Source organism: Sebastes umbrosus, chromosome 15 (genome assembly GCF_015220745.1).
Source record: "Sebastes umbrosus isolate fSebUmb1 chromosome 15, fSebUmb1.pri, whole genome shotgun sequence".
In the NCBI taxonomy this organism is placed as follows: domain Eukaryota; kingdom Metazoa; phylum Chordata; class Actinopteri; order Perciformes; family Sebastidae; genus Sebastes; species Sebastes umbrosus.
In genome coordinates this window covers 6,060,076-6,084,696 of record NC_051283.1, presented here as the reverse complement: position 1 = coordinate 6,084,696, position 24,621 = coordinate 6,060,076, and the positions used below count along the sequence as shown (strand labels likewise).

The 24,621-nt window shown below is 42.4% G+C and overlaps 1 protein-coding gene across 2 annotated transcripts in view; it reads right to left on the bottom strand.

Moving 5' to 3' along the window:
- ube2e1 (ubiquitin-conjugating enzyme E2E 1) overlaps nucleotides 1-24,621 on the bottom strand; it is a 106,290-nt gene that overhangs the window by 68,470 nt on the left and 13,199 nt on the right. For both annotated transcript variants that reach the window (XM_037794014.1, XM_037794013.1), the window contains exon 3: nucleotides 21,950-22,000. In XM_037794014.1, the coding sequence (XP_037649942.1) occupies nucleotides 21,950-22,000 (51 nt within the window). The remainder of the gene's footprint in view (nucleotides 1-21,949; nucleotides 22,001-24,621) is intronic.

The following is a 24,621-nucleotide window of genomic DNA, read 5'->3' as shown; positions in this document are numbered from 1 at the left end:
TTGACAGCCCCTAATTTTTTAGAACAAATATTTTTTGGCCATTTTTGACAGCCCTAGTGCACTGTAAGCACCGACAGCAGTTAACAGTTGAAGTGTAAAATCTGAAAGTAGTTGAAGTGGAAATTTAAGGATAAAGATCAGTTCAAGGGTCAGGTGACATATACAGTAGGTATTGGTGGCATCTAGTGGAGTGGTTGCAGACTGCAACCAACTGAGTACCCCTCCGCTCACTCCTCCCTTTCCATGACTGCGGTAACATGAGCCGCCGAGTGCAAGACCGTGGTAACGCTGTTCTCATCGCTCAGAGGTCGTCCTCACCATAATAACACTACTTTAGGAGCAACGGAAGTCAGACGGCGGCTGGCGGTTCCACAGTTTTGCACTCTGCGCCTCATGTTACCGCAGTTTCACAAGCGCGTCGGAGAACTACGGTGGCCTTCAGGTAACGTAAAAACGTGAAAGCCTCTCTCTAGAGCCAGTGTTTGGTTTGTCCGTTCTGGGCTACTGTAGAAACATGGCGGAGCAACATGGTGGACTCTGTGAAGAGGACCCGCTCCCTATGTAGATATGAAGGGCTCATTCTAAGCTAAGGAAAACACGACGATTCTTAGTTTCAGGTGATTATGCACTAATGAAAACATAGATATTAATATTGCGTTCTCTTTCTGCTAACAGATCCCCCGATATGTTACACACTGCTCTTTTAAATGTGAGTTAAAGTGTTGGTTAGTAAGACAGTTGAATGGTTCTCCTGTTGCTTTTTTTCAATTATGTGAGAGGATGACTTTGTCAGTGTTTTAATGCATAAATTGTCCATGAAGTGTGGAAATTATAGGAGTAAGAAAAGTTTTTAAAGTTGAGCTGGAAACTATCAAACTAGAACTGTGAAAGTGACCCCAGACACTTTGAAAAGTACTCCTCCTTTAGTAATCTGCCACCTCCACCTCAACTTCTGTCAGATCCTGTACTTTATACTGTCCTCTGATTCCATTAATCACCATGCACTCCCTGCACGCGCACACCGTAATATACTTCACATGCCTTGTAAGCACCACTTCAAGTAAAGTGTAGCTATTATTATCTATATACAAGATGAAGTCTAGAGATGAAGTCAAATAACGTTTCAATAATATATCAGGCTCTTCCTCGGGCCTCTCTGCAAGGCCTGGCTCTGCCATTACATGGTCCTCAAGAGGCACGCACACACACACACACACACACACACACACACACACACACACACACACACACCAAGGTCACCGAAACCTGCCGACTCAGCTCGCCATTGTGAGTAAATGTCCTGAGCTGCTCGTTAGCTGTTCTTTCAATATCGTTTTCCAGAGCCGATGGCAGCCCACTCTCGCTAAAATGAAGAAAATTAAATGACTGAGGAAAATTGCCAAGTTACTGTGAAATAGAAACAGTCTGGGTGAGCAAACACAGTGCTGTCAAAACTGCAGCACTGTTAGGATAATAAAACACGCCGTCCGCGCTGAGCTTGTGTTGTGAAAAAGAGCGCGTGCATCAAAGGAAAACACGGGGTGACCTCCCAGGCTAACCAAATAAAACAATCTCTCAGCGCCCCCTCCGTTAGCCATCATGGCAACATTGATTAGGTTGCACTCTGAACATCGATTTCACGTCACTCTTCTATTGAGATGGGCTCCCATAGACTGCAATCACTCACAGCCAGAAACATTCAGTCTATCTATAATTCACTCTGTCCTTCGTCCTCCTGATCGCTCTCACCGCCCCGCACAGATACATCTGCTCCGAGCTGAGCAAGAAAGAGAACACGTCTCCGGGAGACTTTTCCACTCCTCAATTTCCTGATATTAAAAAAAAGGGCATATAAGCTCTTTTCAGACATGTAATTTCTCACATTGCAGGCTTCATCTATCTGGAAAAGTAATAGCTGGAGGGCTTTCAAGCATATAGGTCTCCTTTATGTAAACGTTCCCTATCATGGCTATCTAACTATAAAGCAAGGAATCTCTAGTCTGTATGTGTGTCCTTTGCATAGCTCGAGAACCGCTCATCCGATCTACTTCACACTTGGCGGGTATATTGCTGGGGACCCAAGGACGTGCAGTCAAAGAGTATAGAAGCAAAGAGATGAAACTCTGGCGCTTTTTTTGACAACAGACGCTACATGGCGCTGCAGTTGCGCTGCCGCCATTTTGGGTTGAAAACGCCAACCAGTCTGTGGCCATGGATGTATAAAGAGACGTCTGTAAATCAGAGGAGAATTACATTTTTTGCTTAAATCAACTTCCCAGTACGAACACTTAAATAGCCCAAATTTAAATCATTATGTCCTAAAAGATGTCAAATTCACTAACAGCCGAATCCAGAGTTATTTTCCTCGGCATAATGAACGTGCATCAGACCCACGGGACTGTACCGCCCTGCACGCTCATTTGACATATCCTGTTCTGCCAGCTTCCTGCTAGCTGTAATAATGGATATATTGGCTGTAATTCATCACTTTTATTATCTTCTAATACACCCATGGGCTGTATGATGTAAGCCTGTACCGCGGTGGATGTATAAACGTCTCTGTTCCCAAACAACCTGGAGTCGACGACAGATGAGCGGTCCTCGACAACGAAGCAAGCAGCACTTCCGGGAGCCGAACAATCAGCCTGTTCCAAACGGGGCACCTCTGAACAGGCACTGAACTAGTTCAAAGAAAGAGCCACAATGCTAGCTCAATATTTGGCATCTGACATGCAGAGGGAGCAGGGGTGCTCCTGGTTCTCTCATAGGCTGCATCTGTGACAGATTATAAAACTTATTTTGCAGGAACCTTTATTAATGACCATTGTGGGTGTGAGATGGCCTACTCTTCTCACTAGCGGATGCCCAAACAAAATTTCAGTTCAATTCAATTTTACGGAATTGTGCTCCAGATCATATACAATCTGACAGCAAACCAAAAGCAACAAGATGTTAGGTTGTAACTCATTTCATTTTTGTTTGCTCACATGTTGTCTGTAAAGCTTTTTGCTGGATATTCATAGAGTAAGATGTCAGCATGAAGTAAAGCTAAAAAAAAGCCAGGAAGGATATTGATATTTGAGAGTTTAAAAAAAAAATCTGGCAACGAAAAAGCGGCAGAAGATAAAAATGTAGTCGTCTTTGGTGGTGTGCCAAAGGTTTCTTTTTTTTCCTTCTGATATCGAATGAAAGCACATTTTTATTTACTGATCTGATGTAAGAAGAATCTCCTGTACTATTTACACTACTTAAAGTGATTTAATTTTCTTTGTGGATAAGAAATGATAATTAAGTGACAAATGTATTACAACGATCTTAAGTGGGTGGAGCAAAATGTATTTACTATGTAATTTAATGTTATGCTACTGTAGCCTTTCTGCTAATGTGACGACATTCAACACAGACCTGAGCCGTATTCTAAGTTACCAAGGACAAAATTGCCATGGAAAAAGCGACCTGACTGACCAGTAAAATTGCCCACATTTTTCAAGTAAAGTGCATGTCTGAAAGGGGTTTGAATGTTTTTGTAAAGCTATAACATTCCTTTAACTTGCACGCAAATGCCGGACACATTCCAGTTGCATCAATGTGTGCAATTTGAATCAATACAAAGCAGGCCCAAGTCAGCGCTGTCAGTGTTGTTGCAGCTCTAAGTCTTAAGTCATTATCAAGTCTGCAGCATCACAAGGGCTCATGTGAATGAGCATATATGCTCAGCCAACTTGTATAAATAAAAGGTCAAATATTAAAGCTGGTAGAGTCCTTTAGCACTCAACGGCCTCGTCAATGCTTTCTTATTGATGTCAGCTAGAAATGCCTTCATAACTAACATCCTCAGTTTTCACACTCCGAGTTATACTTATCGACAGAGGCTGTCAATGTGAATGAACGTGTCATTATTTTATAGACACGTGTTAATTAGGTTGCTTATACAGAATTTTAAATTATGCATAGAATAAGATGGAAATGATGGTGAAAATTAACCAGAAGAAACTATGTTTACAGTATATTGAGCTGTGTCTCAAGGTCTCAATGTCCCCATTTTGATAAAACTTTCTGATTCTGAGAATGTTATCAAAATTGTATGGGTTGTCAAAGTTAACACGATAACACCTTAACGGATATTCGTTTTAATGCTACTAATTTCTTTAACACATTAACACAACTTGCGATTTTTAGGCCAACAAACTGTCTTTCAGAGGTTGTGGCGGGCTCAGTTTTAAAACTAGTGAAGCTACTGGCATCATATGAAACTAGAAAACCTAAAGAATTCATTGGTACCAACCATGTCATACTAGCTTGTTGCAAATGAAACTTCAAAGTTATGCAAAAGTTTGGCGAGGAAAAGCTGTCATGACCATTTTCAAAGGGGTCCCTTGACCTCTGACCTCAAGATATGTGAGTGAAAATGGGTTCTATGGGTACCCACGAGTCTCTCCTTTACAGACATACCCACTCTATGATAATCACATGCAATTTGGGGAATGTCATAGTCAAGACAGCACACTGACACACTGACAGCTGTTGTTGCCTGTTAATAAGAGTATGAAATACCTGACAATTCTCCCTTTAAAGGTACATTTTGAACAGATTAAAAAATGTGTGATTAATCACGATTACATATTTTAATCGATTGACAGTCCTGACAGCGTCATATATTGTAGAGAGTATTATGTACATAATTTACATGTTACATACTCCTTTATTCTATTTTTCTTATATTTCTTTATGCTTCATATAAGAGCAACTGTAACGTTCCAATTTCCACCCGGGGATCAATAAAGGATTTCTGATTCTGATTCTGAAGGATTTATCAAAATGAGGAGGAGGAGGTTCATTTGTGCATCAACATGTCATTTTGTATATATCTCCGAGTGTCTTGGACACAAGACCCCGGTGTCCTGCCGTCCCCCCCCCTCAGTGCCACCTGCTGGGGATTCGTCACCTGAATGAAATCAAAGCCCTGGCAGGAAGCTGATCCTCAGTGTGTGTGGTGGCTGCCGAGGCCGGTCTCGGCCTGGCTGTCTGTGCTAAGCCTCCTGCCAAAAAGGTAATGAAATCTCACCGTAGCCTTTCTCTGCATTTGACCTGGTGCCAAGATGTCAGTGTTTACCCACACATGAGCCCCCTTTGGGCAGAAGCTAACCCCCCTCACTCCTGCAGGAACGGGGGTTACTTGTCCTCACAGCGTGGTGGAGACACGGGAAAGGGAACGAAGCGCGATGATTTGCGCTGATCCATTAACTCATCTTAAAACAGCATTAATGGGGTTTTTTTTCTGCTGAACTGCCTTGAAAATAAAAGAGGAGACACCCCCCATTAAGAGCCGAGGCTTGAAGGTGATAGCTGTTGAAAGCTGACCACAAAAGGGCACATTAAGAATTCAACAGCCAGCGCAGCCACATCAGCTGGAAAACCGACTGAGGCATGCACGGAGACAATTAACCCGAGATTCACTGAGCAGAGGATGATCAGGTGAGGTATGGGGAATCTGCCACTTCCCCCTGTGGTCTCCTATGAAACACACACTTTGATTAATGGTAGCTCGGGGCCTTGCCAGTGCAGTGAGTGGTATCAGGATGGGAAGGCCGGTGGCGTGAATGGCTCCCACAGGCTCCATCGTGCTGCATCTGGCGTGCAGGTGACCTACAGCCGGCTTGCCGCAGTGCAACTACCTTGAAACTCCAACTATCTTTGCGCTGAGCGCTTAATTAATCTTATCAAGGGCAGACGTGCGTGTGTGTGTGTGCGCGGCGAGGACAGCCGAGCCGAGGCGACTGAGTGAATGAAAATACTCTGATGATAAGAGCTACAGACACCTTTCAGATGGGCAGCGGAGACGGATCAGAGCTGCCCGAGAGGCAAAGAGACGGGATGATTTGGAACCCAATCCGTGAGTGATAAAATACATCATTCCCACGCCCGCCGCGGCGGTTGTCTGCTGACTGAAACACATTATGGGCTGATTTTAAGGCGGCTGTGATGTGTATGCTACAGTGGAGTCTGTGGGTGCAGCCTGGCTCTCACTGCACTATTGATTCAGCAGCACTGCAGTTTAGAGAAGCTTTGGCTGGGAATGAGAAATGGAAAATAAACAGAGGGAACCAAGTGGGAGCTGTGGGAGCTCCATGGGAGCCGACCAACAGACACTGAACCAGTTAGAGAATACAGATTCATGGTTATAGTCCAACAACTACCCACTGCAGAAACATTTCAATTCAAAAGCTTTCAGTTTTCAGTCCTTTTAATCTCAACTCTCTCACTTCACACGGCCTGTTTCAAATTGGCAAACCTCTCAGACTCATTCACTCAGTTTAAGTCATTTCAAAACCACAAAACAAAACAGTTTCTGACAAGGCGTCCACATTGATCTGTCAGGAAATGGACAAAACTCTGAAACATTGCTGTTAGATTGTTTTGGATTGTCAAAAGGGAACTTGTCAAAGATAATTTACTACTATTCAGTCGATTAAAAACAGTTGTATAATGTCTTCTGTGGCTCAGCAGGAGCTTTGACAAGTCCAATAAAGTCTGCTTTACAAACTGGAGACTTGTAATTATCTATATTTTCAGATCGCCCTGATGTTATTGTATTTGGTTACCAATAAAAGAATATGATACGGGGTCCCCCATGGTATTCAATTCAATTCAAAGAACTTTACTTATCCCCAGCGGGGTGATTCAAATGTACATACAGCAGAGCACACACATCTCAATTAAAACACATTGTTAGAGCCATTTGTTCAGTAGAAATATCTGTGGTTAATTTACATTTTGTTTAATTTGCTTGAGATAAATAACTCTGTAGTTTCACTGCAGTGTGCTCAATAAGGACCAATTGTGACTGCAGCCAGCCCTGTCTTCTGATTGGGCAAAAGCTAAATTGTGCTGCATGTGCTCCTTAAACGATTCAGTTGAAGCTATGGCGTGTGTGGGATGGGCGTGATGCACTCGCACTTCTCCAAAGGTTGATTCTGTTTTTACTTTTCCACTGCAGGCCGCTGTGTTTCTGCAGCTGCAGCCGCAGGCCAAGTGCACTACGCCCATTCAAAATGAATGTGAAGACTGCACTGCCTTATTTCATATGAATACAGCCTAAGAGACGACCAACAGTAAAGCAAAACAGGTGAAGAAGTGACAGCTTAAAACGCCAGATTCAGAAAAATACCAAAACGGTAGTCTTGTTTTCTTATTCAGTGACGATGAAGCGGTCCAAGCCGTCTGGTGCACAGGGGAGAAGCGAAAGAAGGAAAATGATGAAAAGAAAGCAAAATACAAAGGTATGTATAGTGGCGCTATTATTATTATTATTATTATCATTTAAGCTCCTCTAACAGCTAGCTAATGCCCTGTCCTTATTCCTGGCCATTTCATATTGTGGGCGGCCGCCGCTGAGTAAACTTGTTTCCCACCGCAGCCGACTCTGCATTAAGTGTAGGATCCAAGATTAAAGTTAAAGGAGTACCGGTTTAAAACAGTATCAGAAGTATAGCAAAACATTGCTGAGCTTGTAGCAGTACTGTAGTAGTTCATAGAGAAAAAAAGGACATGCTCCACTCTACCTCTAAATGCCTAAATGGACAGTCATGAATCTGTCTGTTCAACTGCATTGAACTTTCTGTCCATTCAAACAGAAATGAATCTAAAATGGACAGCTCCAATGAATCTTGTTGAAAATTAAATGTCCGTATAGCAAACAAGGACGCATATGTTAAACAGAAATTGTACACAATACCAAGATAGGTAGTGAAACAAGGTCGAACCTGAAAAGCAGTATTTGTGTTTCAGGCATCAATATCTGACCTTTGACCTAGAGACAACAACACTACAGGCAGTGCAGTGAGTGTATCTGCCAGGTTTTCCTCAGGCCACACATTTCTGTGGCAGTATCGGCCTTCAGCGGTGCACGATGGTGTCAGTGGAGCACGGCTCACCTTATCTCCCCTCTCTCACAACTGGTTGGTTGAGTTAAGCTGTAACAACACAGGCAGATAAAGAGACGCCCAGGACTGTTTTCTGTCGGCTGTCTGCTTTATCACTGTGATGACAGTGGGACTCTGGCTACTAACCAGCCACACATACACATGACTTAGCCGCTGACGTTCAATTGCTCAAATCAACTCGCTTTCCCCGTTATGTTCGCAGCATAACGGGGAAATCCCCTCAGGTGGGGGACACAGAAAAGTTGTCTGAGCTCTGCAGCAGCATCCTGCTGCGTGTTTATACAGTAGCACACGTCCACTTGTGCTCACAAGCAATGTAGCATTTAAAAGGCTATTTTTTTTAAATGGATAGTCAGGGGGAGGAGGGTTTGCAGTTCGGTGTGCTGAAGAGCTCATCGCTGCTTTTTGCAGATGATGTGGTCCTCTTGGCATCATCGGTCTGTGACCTCCAGCACTCACTGGATCGGTTCGTAGCCGAGTGTGAAGTGGCTGGGATGAGGATCAGCACCTCTAAATCTGAGGCCATGGTTCTCAGCAGGAAACCGATGGATTGCCTACTCCGGGTAGGGAATGAGTCCTTACCCCAAGTGAAGGAGTTCAAGTACCTCGGAGCTGGGTCATGACCGCGAGTTAGGGGACTATGGAACGTGAGATTGGCCGGAGAATTGGAGCCTGGTCATGACCGAAAGAACTAGATCGCGGGTACAAACGCGCAAAATGGGTTTTCTCAGGAGGTCGGCTGGCGTCTCTCTTAGAGATAGGGTGAGAAGCTCAGTCATCCGTGAGGGACTCGGAGTAGAGCCGCTATTCCTTTGCGTTGAAAGGAGCCAGCTGAGGTGGTTCGGCCATCTAGTAAGGATGCCCCCTGGGCGCCTCCCTAGGGAGGTGTTCCAGGCACGACCAGCTGGGAGGAGGCCAGCATAGTTATTTGTAGTGTGTGGTTGCCCACAATGGTGCCAGGGCTCAACCAGTGTGGGTTTTAAGCGATACTTTACATCTGGATCGGTTTTGTGCCGCAAATCATTATTTTTAATATGAACATTTTCACACGGGTAAACTTCAAAAAGTCGGTCTGAGGTGTATTATTGCAGGCTATGAAACAGCATTTACACAGTACTGAAACACCTTAGTATCTGACCATCTTAACCTAGACTGATGAACAAAAGCCCTTTCAATGAGAATTAATATCAAAGAAATGCTACTTATCAATTAAATGAATGACTCAGACTGTGGGCATGTAGCTGCACTCAGGGAAAGAACCATCGTATCAGAAGTGGACGACATGTCTGCAAGAGAGCTCCTTTCATAAAAGACCTATTACGGCTGGAGGCATCAGTCTAGTCCTAATGGGTGATGCTCAGGAAGTCAAAGTGTGTTTCTGTGTCTCCGACATGAATGAAGTTTCCTCTTAAAGCGTAGGAGAGGAAGTGGTACATTTATGTGTGAGTGCAAATGTGTTTCTGTTTGAATAATATGTGTGTGTGTTTGTGTGTAGGCAGAATATGTAACTGCCTGTATGCGTTCCTGTAAGAGACTGAGTGGCGCTGTCGGAGGATACTGCAGTCCTTCCTCAACAGAACAGGACGGCATATCTAATGAGAGGCTAATCATTCATCCAACACAGAGACACGATGTGCATAGCTGATATACGCACACTGATGATGACCTCATTCACACACACACGCACACACACACACACATGCACAAGCACACACACGCATGAACACATGCATGCACACACACACACACACACACACACACACCACTGCAGAGACAGGCTTAGTCAGCTGTAGCAAACTGCAGACAAGAGAAGGGAGGAAATGAGTGAGGATGGAGGAGCAGAGACGGGCAACGAAGAGGTGGTGTAGCATCAGTTATATGTCAATATCTGGACGTCTCTGAACACAGCCAATAAAAACACTTCTTATGATTATTTTTACATGAAATGTCAGAGCATAGGAGAGTATAGGAGGTTTTCAAGCACAGAGTTTTAAATACACAGCACAGTTTGATGACCTGAAGAGAATAACTCCCCATCCTACTACACACAAAAAGTACAAGGGCACCCTCCTTTGTGTGTGCAGACTCCAAAAAAACGCCGCAGTAATATTCTAGACCAGCTGGTTGGGTCACATAAGGGTCCTTTACACAAACCCCACCTTTCCCTGCTGTCTGATGGCAAGTAGAAGTGCAGTGACGGTGTTTTTTTTCCGCAAAAACTGCAGGATAAAAACTGTGGACATGATCAGAATAAGAGACCTTCACCCCATTAGAGCTATTGGATCCACTCTAAATAGTACCATAGATTAAATGTTTTAACATTAGGGTTGTCCTGGTGAGCTAGTGGTTAGGGCGTTTTTTATATTAGGTATGATTGGCTGCTCAGCTTTCACATTAGTAATGTTGTTCCATACCTGAGTACACTAGCGTCATCATCTCTGTGACATTTGTTTATGTTGCCGCTACAGTGTATAAAAGCATTACCCAATCGCAAGATCCTCAAGCTCATACATGGAGGTAACCTCCCCATTATGCCCTAATGTTTATATTTTGGAGACACTGACCACGTTTACATGCACAAAATATTAAATTATTGCTCTTATTCTGAAAAAACGTATTCCTACTAAGCTGTTTACATGAAACATTATTCCATTAATATTCCCGTTTACATACAGCTGTGCATACTCTGACTCTTACTCATACTCTTGTTTGACCGTGCAAACACAGCCTCCCTCTTTCATTCCTTCAACCGCCTTCTTGAAAAGGTCGGGGTTGTGATATTTGCGCATATCAAAAAAACCTGTTGATATCCAAGTCTTTCATGATGTTTAAAAGTAGGTGTGCTTCTCCTTCCGACCAGAAACGTGGGCTTTTCTTTTGGGGCATGCATCTCTGCAAACTGTTGGCTAATTGGTTTGTGTTCAACGTACAGAGCTGGCCGTAAACAGGCAAGAGGCCGTGTTTCGCAAACTGCCGTAAAAACCCCCAATTGAGACGCACATTCTGAATGTGCTGTACACATGTCCAAAGAATGCTCCTAAAACGTGAATAATATCAGAATATCCCACATGTCTTAATCAGAAAATGCTCCATTCAGAACAAGGCCTAATTAAGAATATCCAAACAGAATATGCTGTTTACATGACCCGTATCAACTTCACAATATTGTCATATTCCGAATAATAGTGGAATATTAGCGTGCATGTAAACAAAGTTATTGTAAAGAACGACCCTCTCGCCTGCCTTCCGGCTTTACCCCCCATGGTAGTGCAGTTCAGAGGATTGAGATCGGGTGCCGCAGGCGTATGCAGATTTCGGAGGAGAACGGCGGCATAGAGCCTTTGCAAATCTACTCGCGTTAAATAGTAGTCCAACTACGTGTTTTTCACACCTGATGTGAACCGTACTCGAGATCATCTTGTCAAGTGTACGGTACACGGTGTTCACACTAATCAAACCAACTGGACTTTGGGGTCAAGTGTACTCAGATCCAGGCCCGGGTGCCTGATGTGAAAGCCCCCTCAGACACATACCATGTAACTGTAAGTGTTTGATTCCAGCCAGGGACATTTGTTGCATGTCATCCTCCTCTCTCTCTCTCTCTCTCTCTCCACATGTTTCCTTTCTGTATCTACAAGTCATTATTAATATATAAAGGCGACATGCATTATATAGTTTAATATTAAAGCTTTTCTTTTAAATTGAGCTAGAGGTCGCCTTTTGAGATGATTTTCTTATTGTACAGAAAAGAATGGAAAATACTGCAGCACCTAGATTTGATAGCAAAGGTATGCAAGGTAATAAGGATGGGGTGGGGAATGTAAAGCGAGTGAGAGCTGCACAAGGTGTGAAACTAAAAACGGGTTTCACAGTCAGCCAGTGGGAGAGCAAAGCTGGCTGCAGAGATGGAGAATAATTAGTATTTCCATAGTGCCGTCTCCCTGCAGGGGGGCTGCAGAAATCTTTAAGGGGCCTCCTCTGTTTCATCTCTGAAGCAGATGGGTACGTCTCTCTCTGTCACTCTCAGCTCAACTTTCCATTTTATTCTTCATTTTTCTCCCTCAAACAATCTGTGAGTCTAAAAGACAATGATTTTTTCCAAAACTCTTTCTTTTCTTTTTTTTGTGGTCCAAATCCCCGTGGATTCTACCCATGTAGCAGGCATCACTGCACAAATCTGGAGTGATTTGACAGATCATGATATCTACAGCTTGTTCAAATCCTTTACAGCAGAACAAAGTGGCCCTAAGCAGCACCAATACTGTAATAAATGTTCCATTAGACGTACAACCACATCATCCCTGATAGAGTCACTGGGATGAGTGAATGGTCCACTTGTGTGTGCTTGTGTGCATCTGTCTGAATCATTCTTTTAGGCTATTGTTTGTAATATATAAGAAAGTACCACAAGACGGATTATACACTGCACAGAGTACGAGTGTTTTATATTATATTCTACTTCTAAATGTGTAAAACTGATGTTTAGTAGAGCTGTCACAATACATCTATCTCCCAATTCGATACTATCACGAGACTTGGGTGCTGATTCGATATGTATTGCAATTTTTAAATATTGCAATTTTACAAGTGTTGCGATTCGATATTACGATTTATGTTAACTTTTTTTCCGTTCTCTTTATTCATCCATGGTCAGCTCCATCGGGGCCGTTTGAATGCATTTAACATAAATGTCAGTATATGGGTGCTCTACAGTTGTAGCTCCGGCTGATTTGACCACGGAGATGAGAGTGACGGCCGGCTCGACCGCCACGTTACCGCGATATGATAGCGTTTTCCTGTCCATGACAGAGTTAGCATGCAGCTTTAGCTGTGATGTCTAGCTCTGCTTTTCCTGGTAATGTATGAAACCCAACATGTTTCCATACTTTACTGGATGTGTAGTGTTTACCACGTTGGATTTAAAATGTGAGGGTGCAGGTTGTATCCACGCAGACCCTCTGACGTTTTTTACTGTCTAATTTCGGCTTTGTTTTGGTTGAAGGATACGGAACGGATATGACGTCACGTTACTCAGACTACAACAATAAAAGCGGTAACTTCCTTCTACCTCCACATAGACTCAAATGAAGCAAATATATCGATTCTGGCATTAAAGAATCGATTTCAAAATAATAATAAAAAATCGCGATACATAGGTGAATACATTTTTTTCCCACCCCTAATATTTAGATGTTACTAGTGGATTATTAGTGGACAATTCTCAAAGCAGATTGAGTAGGATTTTTATACAGCTCATAAAAACATTTTGCCATTTCTGCCCAACAAATAAATAAATCATCTTAAAAAGCAATTGTCTCTTCAATTTTCTTGAGAAAAATGTAAAAAAAATATCTTTGACAGCTGCTATCGAGTGACACACACTAAGTCAACCGTCAAAGTAAACATCGCTAACAGCATGAGTGCTTTCTAATATTACACAGGCGAGGGAGGATGACGAGCAGGTTGAGTGTCCTTGTCAGTAACAGTGAGGACGTCTCCGGAGCTGTAACCTTGAGCTCGAATGAAGAAGACAGCTCTGATAAAAGAGCCGTGTTGTGGAAATATTTCAGCTATTTTAAAGTCGACATCATAAACAAAGATCAGTGGCAACAAAGTAAAGGAATACAGCGACCTTGTTTTCATCATCTCAGACTGCATTGTTATCATACAACAGCTGATTGTTATTATAATCTGTGAGCTTACAGAGTAGCTACACTGGTGTTTCTCAGCAGTAAAACCACAGCCTCCACTGAACTACATAGTCATTATCAACGCCACAGCATGCTGCAACCATACTGCTTGCTTAAACAGCCTTTACTTAATAGAAGTAATCATTTGATTCATATTTAAGTCGCTGTCGTGATTACATTTAGACTGCATCGCCCCTCCTCTCGGTGTCCGTGTATGAACAAATTCAGCTTTTAGTCGGAACGGTGAGTAGCTGGCTGAACAGCTGGTGTGCCCACTAGCCGGCTGTTTCACCGCGGGATGTTTCCTAATAACAAACTGGACCTCCTCCCATTTATCTGACAAGACCACTACAGCTACAGCAACTCGCTGGGATGCTGAACTAACAGGCCAGACCACTTCACTTCACACAACCACTTCAACCTCACCCCAAACAATCCAGAGGAAAGGGACTGGACCGCAGATAAGGAGCTGCAGTTCTGTCAAATATCTGACAATACATTTATAGCTAAATACTGTCAAAACAGCCTGCCGGTGGGCCGACATACTGTCCTTCAGAGGCTGTAGCGGGCTCATATTTAAAGCTATAGTGAAGATACTGGTATCATATGAAACTAGACGACCTAAAAAAATCCAACCATGTCATGCAATTTGCTTATTTTATTTTTTTACATTTTTTTTCAGTTGTATTACATTTAAAGTTCAAGAAAATCCACTTTTTTTTAAGTTCAATAAATGCATGATGTTCCCCAAAGATAATGAGTTATCATGTTAAATAATCGTGACCTCAATATTGACCAAAAATAGTCATGATTATGATTCTTGCAATAATCGAGCAGCCTTACACAAGGATGTTGTTGATGTTGATGATTGTCTCCAGTTACAGCATCATATTACCTCGGACATTGAAGAATGATTGTTATCAGTTCCACATGTAGAGGTTTGCTGATTTTAAATTTGCAGCATGAAGAGAGCTGGTATCGGAATCAGTATCTGGTGAGAAAAGATTGGATCGGTGCATCCCTCGTATCAGATTTATAAATGTTTTTTATGATGGGAAGTATGTTCCTGTGAGTTTCTTACTGGATTGAAGTGTATTTTATGAATGGATTGTGTTTTCAGGAACCTCTTGAAAAGAGTCCTGCATTACATCCAGTTATAAGTGAATCTAAATTGCTGATTTAAGTCTCAGAAGTGGCCAACAACGCCACTTAATCCATTAAGTCCCCGCTTTAAAAAAATTATCTTGAATGGTTGTTTGGTAGAAGACGTCTCACAGTCCGTGGATAACATTGGTTCTGACATGTACACTTTGTTTGCTTTTGGATTTATCATCTCTGTAGTAAAAGCTCCATTTATATGTATTTTATATTTATTATAGCTGGAAAGGAGCTGACAGGCAGCACAGCTCAGGAGTCAATAACATCCGCCACTAATTTTTCCTCCGTCAATCACTGCGAGTGAGTGAGGGCAAAGTGAGGGGAATATAATTCATATTGTCCATTATACTGACACCTTTACATTTTGTCTTGTGGCAGCATTTAGACACTTGAGAAATATTTATAAATGATACTAATACAGGACTCCTATTTATGACTTTGACGTATTACAGTTCTCATAGCTGTTAAAGCTGCTGAGAGACAGATGCTTCTCACAAAACACAAAGTTATGAGAGAAAGATGTATGACCACTGTATACTTCACCAAGACCAATAAAATATCTTTTCTGCCTTTTACTAAAACAAAAGTTGTCTGTAAATTCTGGAAAAAAGCAGCAATAAGGAAAACTTGACTCAGAGTCAAACTACTTTCCACTGTCCAGCTGGCCAGACCAGAACCAGGAAAACAGAAGACATCTCAGTACTCTCCTGCAATAACCAGACGGGACTTTTGGACAAAAAATGAATTTGAAAAAGACACAAAATGTCAACTATCGGGGACCAAAGTAAACACTGATTTGTTTCTTACGATCCTGCCTTCACACAGTTTACATGTCACATGCTTTTGATAATCATCATCCTCAAACACAGTGGAATAGACCCCAGCTTTTGACAACCACTGAAAGTAAAATGACTGATGTTCATGTAATGGATGCAAACATGTTCAGTTGAATGTATCTCTTCTTTAACCCAGTTCCCAGAATGAAATGTTGGCTTTGTAAAATGCCAGGGATACGTTGAATCTCAATGTTTCTGAACCAAAAATAAGTTTCAATCTTTCTATATACATGCCTATGTCAATGTTATAGTGTTTAACAAGGGCTGTCAATCGATTAAAATATTTTATCGTGATTAATTGCATGATTGTCCATAGTTCCAATAACTCTGTAGCGGGCTCAGTTTTAAAGCTAGAGTGAAGATACTGGCATCCTATGAAACTAGAAATACTGGCATGGTCATTTTCAAAGGGGTCCCTTGACCTCTGACTTCCAGATATGTGAATGAAAATGGGTTCTCTGGGTACCCACGAGTCTCCTCTTTGCAGACATGCCCACTTTATGATAATCACATGCAGTTATGGGCAAGTCATAGTCAAGTCAGCACACTGACACACTGACAGCTGTTGTTGCCTGTTGGGCTGCAGTTTGCCATGTTATGATTTGAGCATATTTTTTATGCTAAATGCAGTACCTGTGAGGGTTTCTGGACAATATCTGTCATTGTTTTGCGTTGTTAATTGATTTCCAATAATAAATATATACATACATTTGCATAAAGCAAGCAGATTTGCCCACTCCCATGTTGATAAGAGTATTAAATACTTAACAAATCTCCCTTTAAGGTACATTTTGAACGGATAATAAATGTGTCATTAGTTTGAAATGGGCACAAAAAAAGCCTAAAATGTGACCTCATGACACGAGGAATGTCCTTGTAATGTCGTGCTATTTATACGCCTTCCTACGAGAATGGGTCGGAACAACATACCAGTCCAGTCCATGTTCTTTTTTTTATTAATTATGAAATCAGCACAGAACGTCTGGATCAACCTAAATGACAAATAATTCACAACATGTTTTTTTCGCCTGTCTGAAAGTGAACCAGCGCGTCACGGCATCACAATGATAGCAGAGTTGTGTTTGAGTCAATCATATCTACAACCTGATAGTCATGGATGAATTTACATTTCCCTCATTCAACCCATTCTGCAGCAACACTTTCATCTGCCTTATTGCTTTCAAATCTTGAGATCGTCACCGATATTCGTCTGGAACACACAAAGTCTTGCTGGGATTAAGAAGGAAAGAGAGAGAGACAGTATGAATGACAGTGAGAGTAGAGAGAGCGTGGCCAATTCCCCCTTGGAAACCACACATTGTTTCCCCTCAGCCGATGGGGGATTCTTATCAAAACGCTGCCAGGACTATCATGAAAGGATATGGTAATTATGGAAAACACACACACATACACACACACAGCCAGGAAGGCCGACCAAGCACCGGGCTAATATAACGTGTCTGGTGTGGGGGCTATTTACATACCCTTCCAGAGTGCTTGTCACATTCAATTAATTACTCTCTGGCAGGGTGACAAAGATGATTAAAAAGAATGATGAAAAATATTTCCTCATATGACTCCAAAAAAATCCTTTTTAAATGAAGCCAAATGATCTCTAAAACAAGCCATGATGTCTTAGTAAAAGTTAAAGGTGTTTTTTTTTTTTTTATTCCCAAGAGAGATTACAGTATCCTTCTACTGCGGGAGGGGAATGCAGAAATTGAGTCGGAGAGGATGTTTTGTAGGAGCGGCTATGATCATGAGCTGTGCTTTATTCTGGCGGGGGGAAAAAAGAGCTGAAGCCTGTGGGGTAATGAGCTGCATCACAGCGTCCGTTCACAACCCCTCACATCTGATGTCTTTCAGCCAACACAGCCTATTTAACACTGTCAGATCAATTAGTAGGTGAAGAAAGGGGCTGCGGAGACGTGGCGCCTTTTGTTCAAACAGACACCGGCGCGCGAGGAGGTACAGTAAGGGAATTTATCTCGGCAGAAGTTTTTTTTTTTAATGTTCACATTGTGCTTTCGCTTATCGTACAAAAGAAGACTGAATCGGGATTGTTGTGGTGAAACGTGTAGGTAAATCAAACACCGGGGGGATGCGACAGCCTTGAGGAGGGGGGGAATCGGGAAGCTGTTAGATTGAGGCAAATACCCCAAGGGGCATATGAATACAGAAATCTACATTTCAAGTAGCGCCGTGCCTCTCCGCCGGCTCGTATCTCTGGCTGCCGCTGAAATACGCTCGAGCAGCCTAATTTTTCCACATATGACTGACTGAGGACTCCCGGCTGCAGCCGAGCTCAATCCATTCGTCACGAGGGTTCCTTTCAGCGTGGACATCCTTCAAGGAATCACAAAAAATGTCATTTTCTATACAAACGTGTGCCCATGAAATTTCTTTTCCCCCCTCTGCTGTTTGGCCCCTTTGTCAGGAGACATAATGGCTTCAGCCAGATTAGCCCCCGTCTTTGAGATCGGAGCACCGACAAACAGATTGCGACGTGCCGAGGAGATCTGTCCCCGACTGTGACAGATAGCACCTTCATAAAAACAGGTTTTCTGTCGTTCCTCGCCTGATAAAATACACTGAGGCTGTGCGTTAACACTGCAGGCAGCGTGGCTGAGCAATTGTTCTATTGTGACAGGTGAGGAGGCTCAATCTCCATTTATGTAGCTGTCTGCAGATATGAACTTTTCACAGGGGAAATGGCTTCTTTTTTTCTTTTTTTTAAAGCTTTTCAAGATGTTACATCATTTTGATGAGTTAACATAGAGAGCCAGCAGGTGCTGAACATGTAGCATTTGTCAAATGTTACAATAGAAGAGAAAGAGTTCACATAATCCATGAAAACAATGGGATGCAGCTGTTCACTTGAGAGGTTCATTCTTACAGTCTTCACAAAAAATAAAGCTTTGAATTGTTGCAATCATCCGAAAGTCAAATTTCACACTGTTGCAGGAGGAATTATTGTTCGTGAAATGAGTGATCTAATTGGTAAAGAGGCAGAACAGAAATCTGATTGGTGATTGATGACTGAAATCTCAAATCAGGCTTCAGTGTTGTGCTGGTTATCACTTAGATTTAGAGATCTTTTTCACAATACTGATTCTGAAAATAAGGGCTGGATTTACATCTAATGAACGATGATGTTTTAGCAACAGGAGTGAAATCTAGAGAAGCACTAATGCAATCCACTGGATTGGTTTCGGTTACCTAATGAAGCAGATCGGGGTAACTGCCAGATGTGACTGATTCACATTAAATACAGTTTTGTTCATAAACATCATTTTAAAAAAATCTGTGTTTCCACTTAGGTAAATTCATTGAGAGACACCAACTAAATCTTTAGTGGCACTGCAATCCTGGTATATAATATTGCCTTATTTATCAATATGCCAGGTCAGTATGAGTTTAGGTATCATAATATTGGAAGAAAAATATGCTGCAATTGTGGATCCCTGATTAAAACCCTATTAGCGCTGCAGCTAACGATTATTTTCACTGTTGATTAATCTGTCCATTTATTTTCTCAATTAATCGATTCGTTGTTTGGTCTATAAACTCCAAACCCTAACCATTATGTAATGTTAGTTTAAGTAAGCAAGTTGGTTTTGGTTTATGAGAAACAAGAAGATAAACAGAGCCATGTTCATTTGACATGATTGGATGAAGAGCAGCAGAAGTGCGTAATGAATCTAAATGACTCGGGATGCGGACGATTATTGTCATTATCACAGCAGCTCAGAACAGTTTGCAAGGTCTGAACGCAACACCTGTACTCCTACAGCACAAAATGTGCATGTTACATATATTAGACGAGCTGAACATGATGGTGCATCTGCCCCTTGGGTCAGGGTATGGTACAAATATATCTGAAGTTGATTTATTATAGCAACACAATCTTATAAACTGTCTAGGAACAATACAAGCCTAACGCCTCGTTTCCACACAGTTTTGTTTTTGTCCGTAAATCCGTATAGTATTCGGATTACGCCCCCTGGTGTTCAGCTGTTTACTGTCTGTTTTTCGCAGTCCAGTCTAGATGAGTCACATTTATAAAAACAAATTCTAGGTGAAAAGTTCAACGGCATATTTAGCTAACTTTGGTAGCAAGCTAGTTGTGTAACATAGAGGGCATATTTTGGTTCATATGTCTTCACAAAATAGTTCACAAAACTGCTAAATATGCCGTTGAATTTTTCACTTCGAAAAACATGTATAAATAGACCTGTATTCAATCAGTTTATTCATTTGCTAATTTCACAGGAAGTTAGCATAAAATTTGAACTTCTCGTGGCACATGGTGCATACGGTCTGTCTATTATCTGTCGCAAAAGTTACATTTTTACAATGTACTCGAGGCTAATTACAGACTACAGATGCACCGAGACCGAGTAATAGTACAAGTACTTACATATGGGTACTCGCCAATACCGAGTACCGATATGAGTACTTCTCTGTGCCAAAAGACCCTCGTTAACAGCCAGCTGGAGGGTGTGAGCGACACACAGCAGGCTGGGGAGTCCCCCATACGAGGCGGTGCGCCGCGACCGGCTCTAGGTCGGCTTGGAAAGGCTCGGGGCGAAGGTGCACCGTGACGGGGCTCCCTGCTCCCGGTGCGACTGTCAACCGGGGCGGACTGTCCTAAGTGCGCCCCAACCCCTTTGTGCCACGGCCCACGTAAAAGGCGCCAAGGGTCTGTGGCGTTGTCGACAACCAACCCAATTCGTCTGGAAACACGGACCAAGGAGTCTGACGCACGCGCTACTCAGAGGGTGCAAGCAAAACCCCGTGGCGCAATGAAAGTGAGGGCCGGTGTGCAGCGGCTGAGGTGGGATCCCTGCCCAGCGGGGTTGGGCGCACCAACGGCCTGTCTCGCCCACACTGTCGGGGAGGTGGAGCGTGAGGCCCCGAAAGATGGTGACGAGAGATTAACGTCACACTGCTGTAAAGTGGTATCGGTGTCGTTGTATCGGAGCGGTTTTGTACAAGTACGAATACATGAGCACAGTATCTGACCAGGTACCCGATGCCGGTATCGGTGCATCCCTATTACAGACTGAAAAAAACGTAAGGAGGAGTTAATTTTTTTAGTTTTGCGGAATTAATAAATTTCCGGTTGACTCATGTACGTACACAGTGCTATGATGAAACGAGGTGTAAATGGTATGATGGTGTATGAATGTCTCCACTTCTAATTAAGAAGTTACAGGCTCATGTTAACTTATATAAGAGTGATCCTACTATGTTTCACACGGTGAGATTTATAGATTATAAATTTGGGTAAAAGAGCGCTGAGTTGAAATTTGAGGATTGGTTTTGAAAGAGACATCACTGGATCGGCGCATCGGGGTAAAAACATGTGGAGTGACTAAACCCAGCTGTGACCGACATTTCTCAGTCTACTAGCCTGTGAGCGTCCACGCATCAATGAGTTTCCCTGCTTTCTCAGCTCCGACAGGAAATGCCTGGACTTCAGTGACTTGCTGCCTTGCACTGCACCGCTCACAGTCAACCTCCACCTTCCCCCTCGCCCTCTAACACTGCTCCCTAAAGTCATCAGTTTGAAGAAGAATACCGAATGCTGACTCAACGTAAACCCGACACAATGAAAGCTCTTACTCAGATCTTGATTGGCGGGAGCGTACCTCTGTCTTTCACCTGCACGCTCGGAGGAAAATAAACCAGTCGGGCCACAGCAGAGTGCCTTTCCCACCCTTAGGGAGTGTGAGCAAACACAGCACTGTTGCTACAGCGATCCTAATGGTAAACACTGCCAATCAGGTCAATGGCACAGATATCTATTTAATTTATTTTTTCGTGCCTCAGAACTGCTTACAAGGTCCATTCATTACGCTTCAGCCTGAGCAAACAGTGGTGCACAATAATCCACCTATGTTATTCATGTGACTCATTGAGCCGGCACAATCCATTCACACAGGCTCATACACACGCACGCACGCACGCACGCACGCACGCACGCACGCACGCACGCACGCACGCACGCACGCACGCACGCACGCACGCACGCACGCACGCACGCACGCACGCACGCACGCACGCACGCACGCACGCACGCACGCACGCACGCACGCACGCACGCACGCACGCACGCACGCACGCACGCACACACACACACACACACACACACACACACACACACACACACACACACACACACACACACACACACACACACACACACACACACACACACACACACACACACACACACACACACACACACACACACTAAAGTGCCTCAGGTGTCGGGAGAAAATAGCCCTTTTAAAACACACAATCAACAGGCTCCTACCTGCAATTTGGCGGCGGGTCCAAGGTTATCTCTGCTAGCTCTTTCTGGATTCTGAAACGAGAGGAAGATCTGTGTTGTAATCACAGTCTCAAACACACACACACACAAAAAGAAAACACAGACAGTTATATAAATCCTACATGTAAAAATCAATCTGTAAGCGTATACACTGAATACCTCATTGATTTTCTAATGAGCTGCTGAGCACCGCGATTGAACACAGGAATGATTCCTGTCACGCAAGATCAACACGAGGATGCACGGCTGAATATTTGCCTTTTTTTTCTTTTTTTTTTAAACTGCACGGGCATGAATTTGATATTGATGTCAAAAAGGGCATGTCGGAAAAATGAATCATATCACATAATTAATTTGGCTGCTGATCATGGTCCTGTCTCAGCCCTCCTCGTGCTTTCGGGGAGCTGTGAGGAGCGTTTCCACATAAAAAAGGGTTTAATGAATAGACCGTAGAGAGGTCAGATTTCTCCCTGGTTAAGTATTCATTACATAACAACTATGTTAGTGATTTGCCAACAAGGATCCAGTAGCCAGGTGTTAAACTTTACAATCACTCAGTCAGCTATAAATGCTGCTGTTAATCCTCTCAACCTCACTCCAGGTTTTTTTCCACATGGTGTTCTTGAAATATCTATATTTTAGAGCTGCGACAATTGGTCAACTAATCAGTTAATCAACAGAAGAAGTTTTCTACGACGGCGTATCAAAGCCATTTTTGGTAAAAAATTAAAATTACGGAGCCAGGGGAGGGAGGTAATATTCAGAGAAAAAACTCTGAGATCAAAGTCGTACATTTACGAGAAAAAAACTTGAGATTAATGTGGCAAATCTACGAGAGAAACCTTACACATTTGCAAGATTATAAAGTCATACATTTTCAAGAAAAAAGGTGTGATGAGGTTGATCCAAGCTTGCAAAGTGATGCGATGTGGTTTCTAAACCAAAATATGCCGCTATTTTTTATTACCACTATTTTCCGAGTTTTTTTCTCGTACATTTACGACTTTATAATCTCGCAAATTCTTTGTTTGAGTATTACTCCTCTCCCCTGGCTCCGTCATTTCTTTTTTTTTAACCTACAATGGCCCTTATATGCTGTCGTAGTTTTCAGCCTCTCAAATATGGAGATTTCCTTTTCTCTGTTTTATATCATATTAAAGTGTCAATTTATTTGCTTATTTGTATAGCCCAATATCACAAATCACAAATTTGCCCTCAGGGGGCTTTAAAGTGAATATCTTTGGGGTTTGGACTGACAAAACAAGATATTTAAAGACATCACCGAGGACTTTGAGAAACTGGGATGGACATTTTTCACTAATTTCTGACATTTTAAAGAACAAACAATTAATTGATTACTCTAGAACTTTTTTTTATTAATTAATCAACAATGAAAATAATCATTAGTTTCCGTAGACTTTAAGTAAAAGTGCTTCTATGACCTAAAATATATTTTTTTCTTCTGGGTTTGTTAAGTTGGTTGAATATTATCATTCTGTTGCGGCGGTTGAAAACTACAACAAAAAGCGTTGAATATGCGAAAGTTTGCATCTTCTATTCCCAAATTTCCCTCTTTGGAATAATCTAAATTCAAATTCCATGATATTCCAGAGATACTGAATCAGGCATCTGATTTATGAGTTACACTCTTAAGTGCCGCCGCCGCCGTTATTGTGGCGGCAGAGTTCAACTAAACACATTAACACTGACAGGTGAAGCGGAGACGTTTGGGTTAATCGCAGTCGGCAGCCAGTCGCTCCCCTCCGACAGGCAAAGATAGTCTGTGTGAATGTGCAAGTTATTCAGTCTCAAAGCACTCGTCTGAAATTAGTTATGACACAAGCTTTGGGAAAAAATAACATTAACATATCGCTTCTGCCCGACCTCCACAGTGAGGATGTGAAAGTGCTGCGTGGAGGAGCTAATTAAACCCAGCAGGAATTACTTGCTAGCTTAAGATTTAAATCATCAAAGCGCTTAAAAAGTGAAAACTACTGAGTGAAAACTATTCCAGCATATTGAGTCAACCCTAAACTGTAGAGTTTCATTTTCCTTCTCTAACTGTTAATGTGTTGTTTTAGACAAGGCATTAACCAGTTGAGAAAACAATCTCCCCCCCAGGGTCCACTTCCTCTTCAGTAGATGGAGTTTGCCCAGTTGTCATGGACTTGTATGTTCAATTTTCCTTTTTCTTTAAGCACTTCTCGTCTATGTTGTTCAAAAGCAACTGGTCAAACGCCATGTCCTGATGAAGATCATGAGATAATATCAAAAGCCCCAGAACAGGTACTAAATTGAGGAGCTAATTAGGGCTGTCAATTGATTAAAATAGTTAATTGCAAATTAATTGCACATTTTTTTATCTGTTCAAAATGCACCTTAAAGGGAGATTTGTCAAGTATTTAATACTCTTATCAACATGGCATGTCTGTAAAGGGGAGACTCATGGGTACCCATAGAACCCATTTTCATTCACATATCTTGAGGTCAGAGGTCAAGGAACCCCTTTGAAAATGGCCATGACAGTTTTTCCTCACCAAAATTTAGCGTAACTTTGGAGCGTTATTTAGCCTCCTTCACGACAAGCTAGTATGACATGGTTGGTACCAATGGATTCCTCAGGTGTTCTAGTTTCATATGATACCAGTATCTTC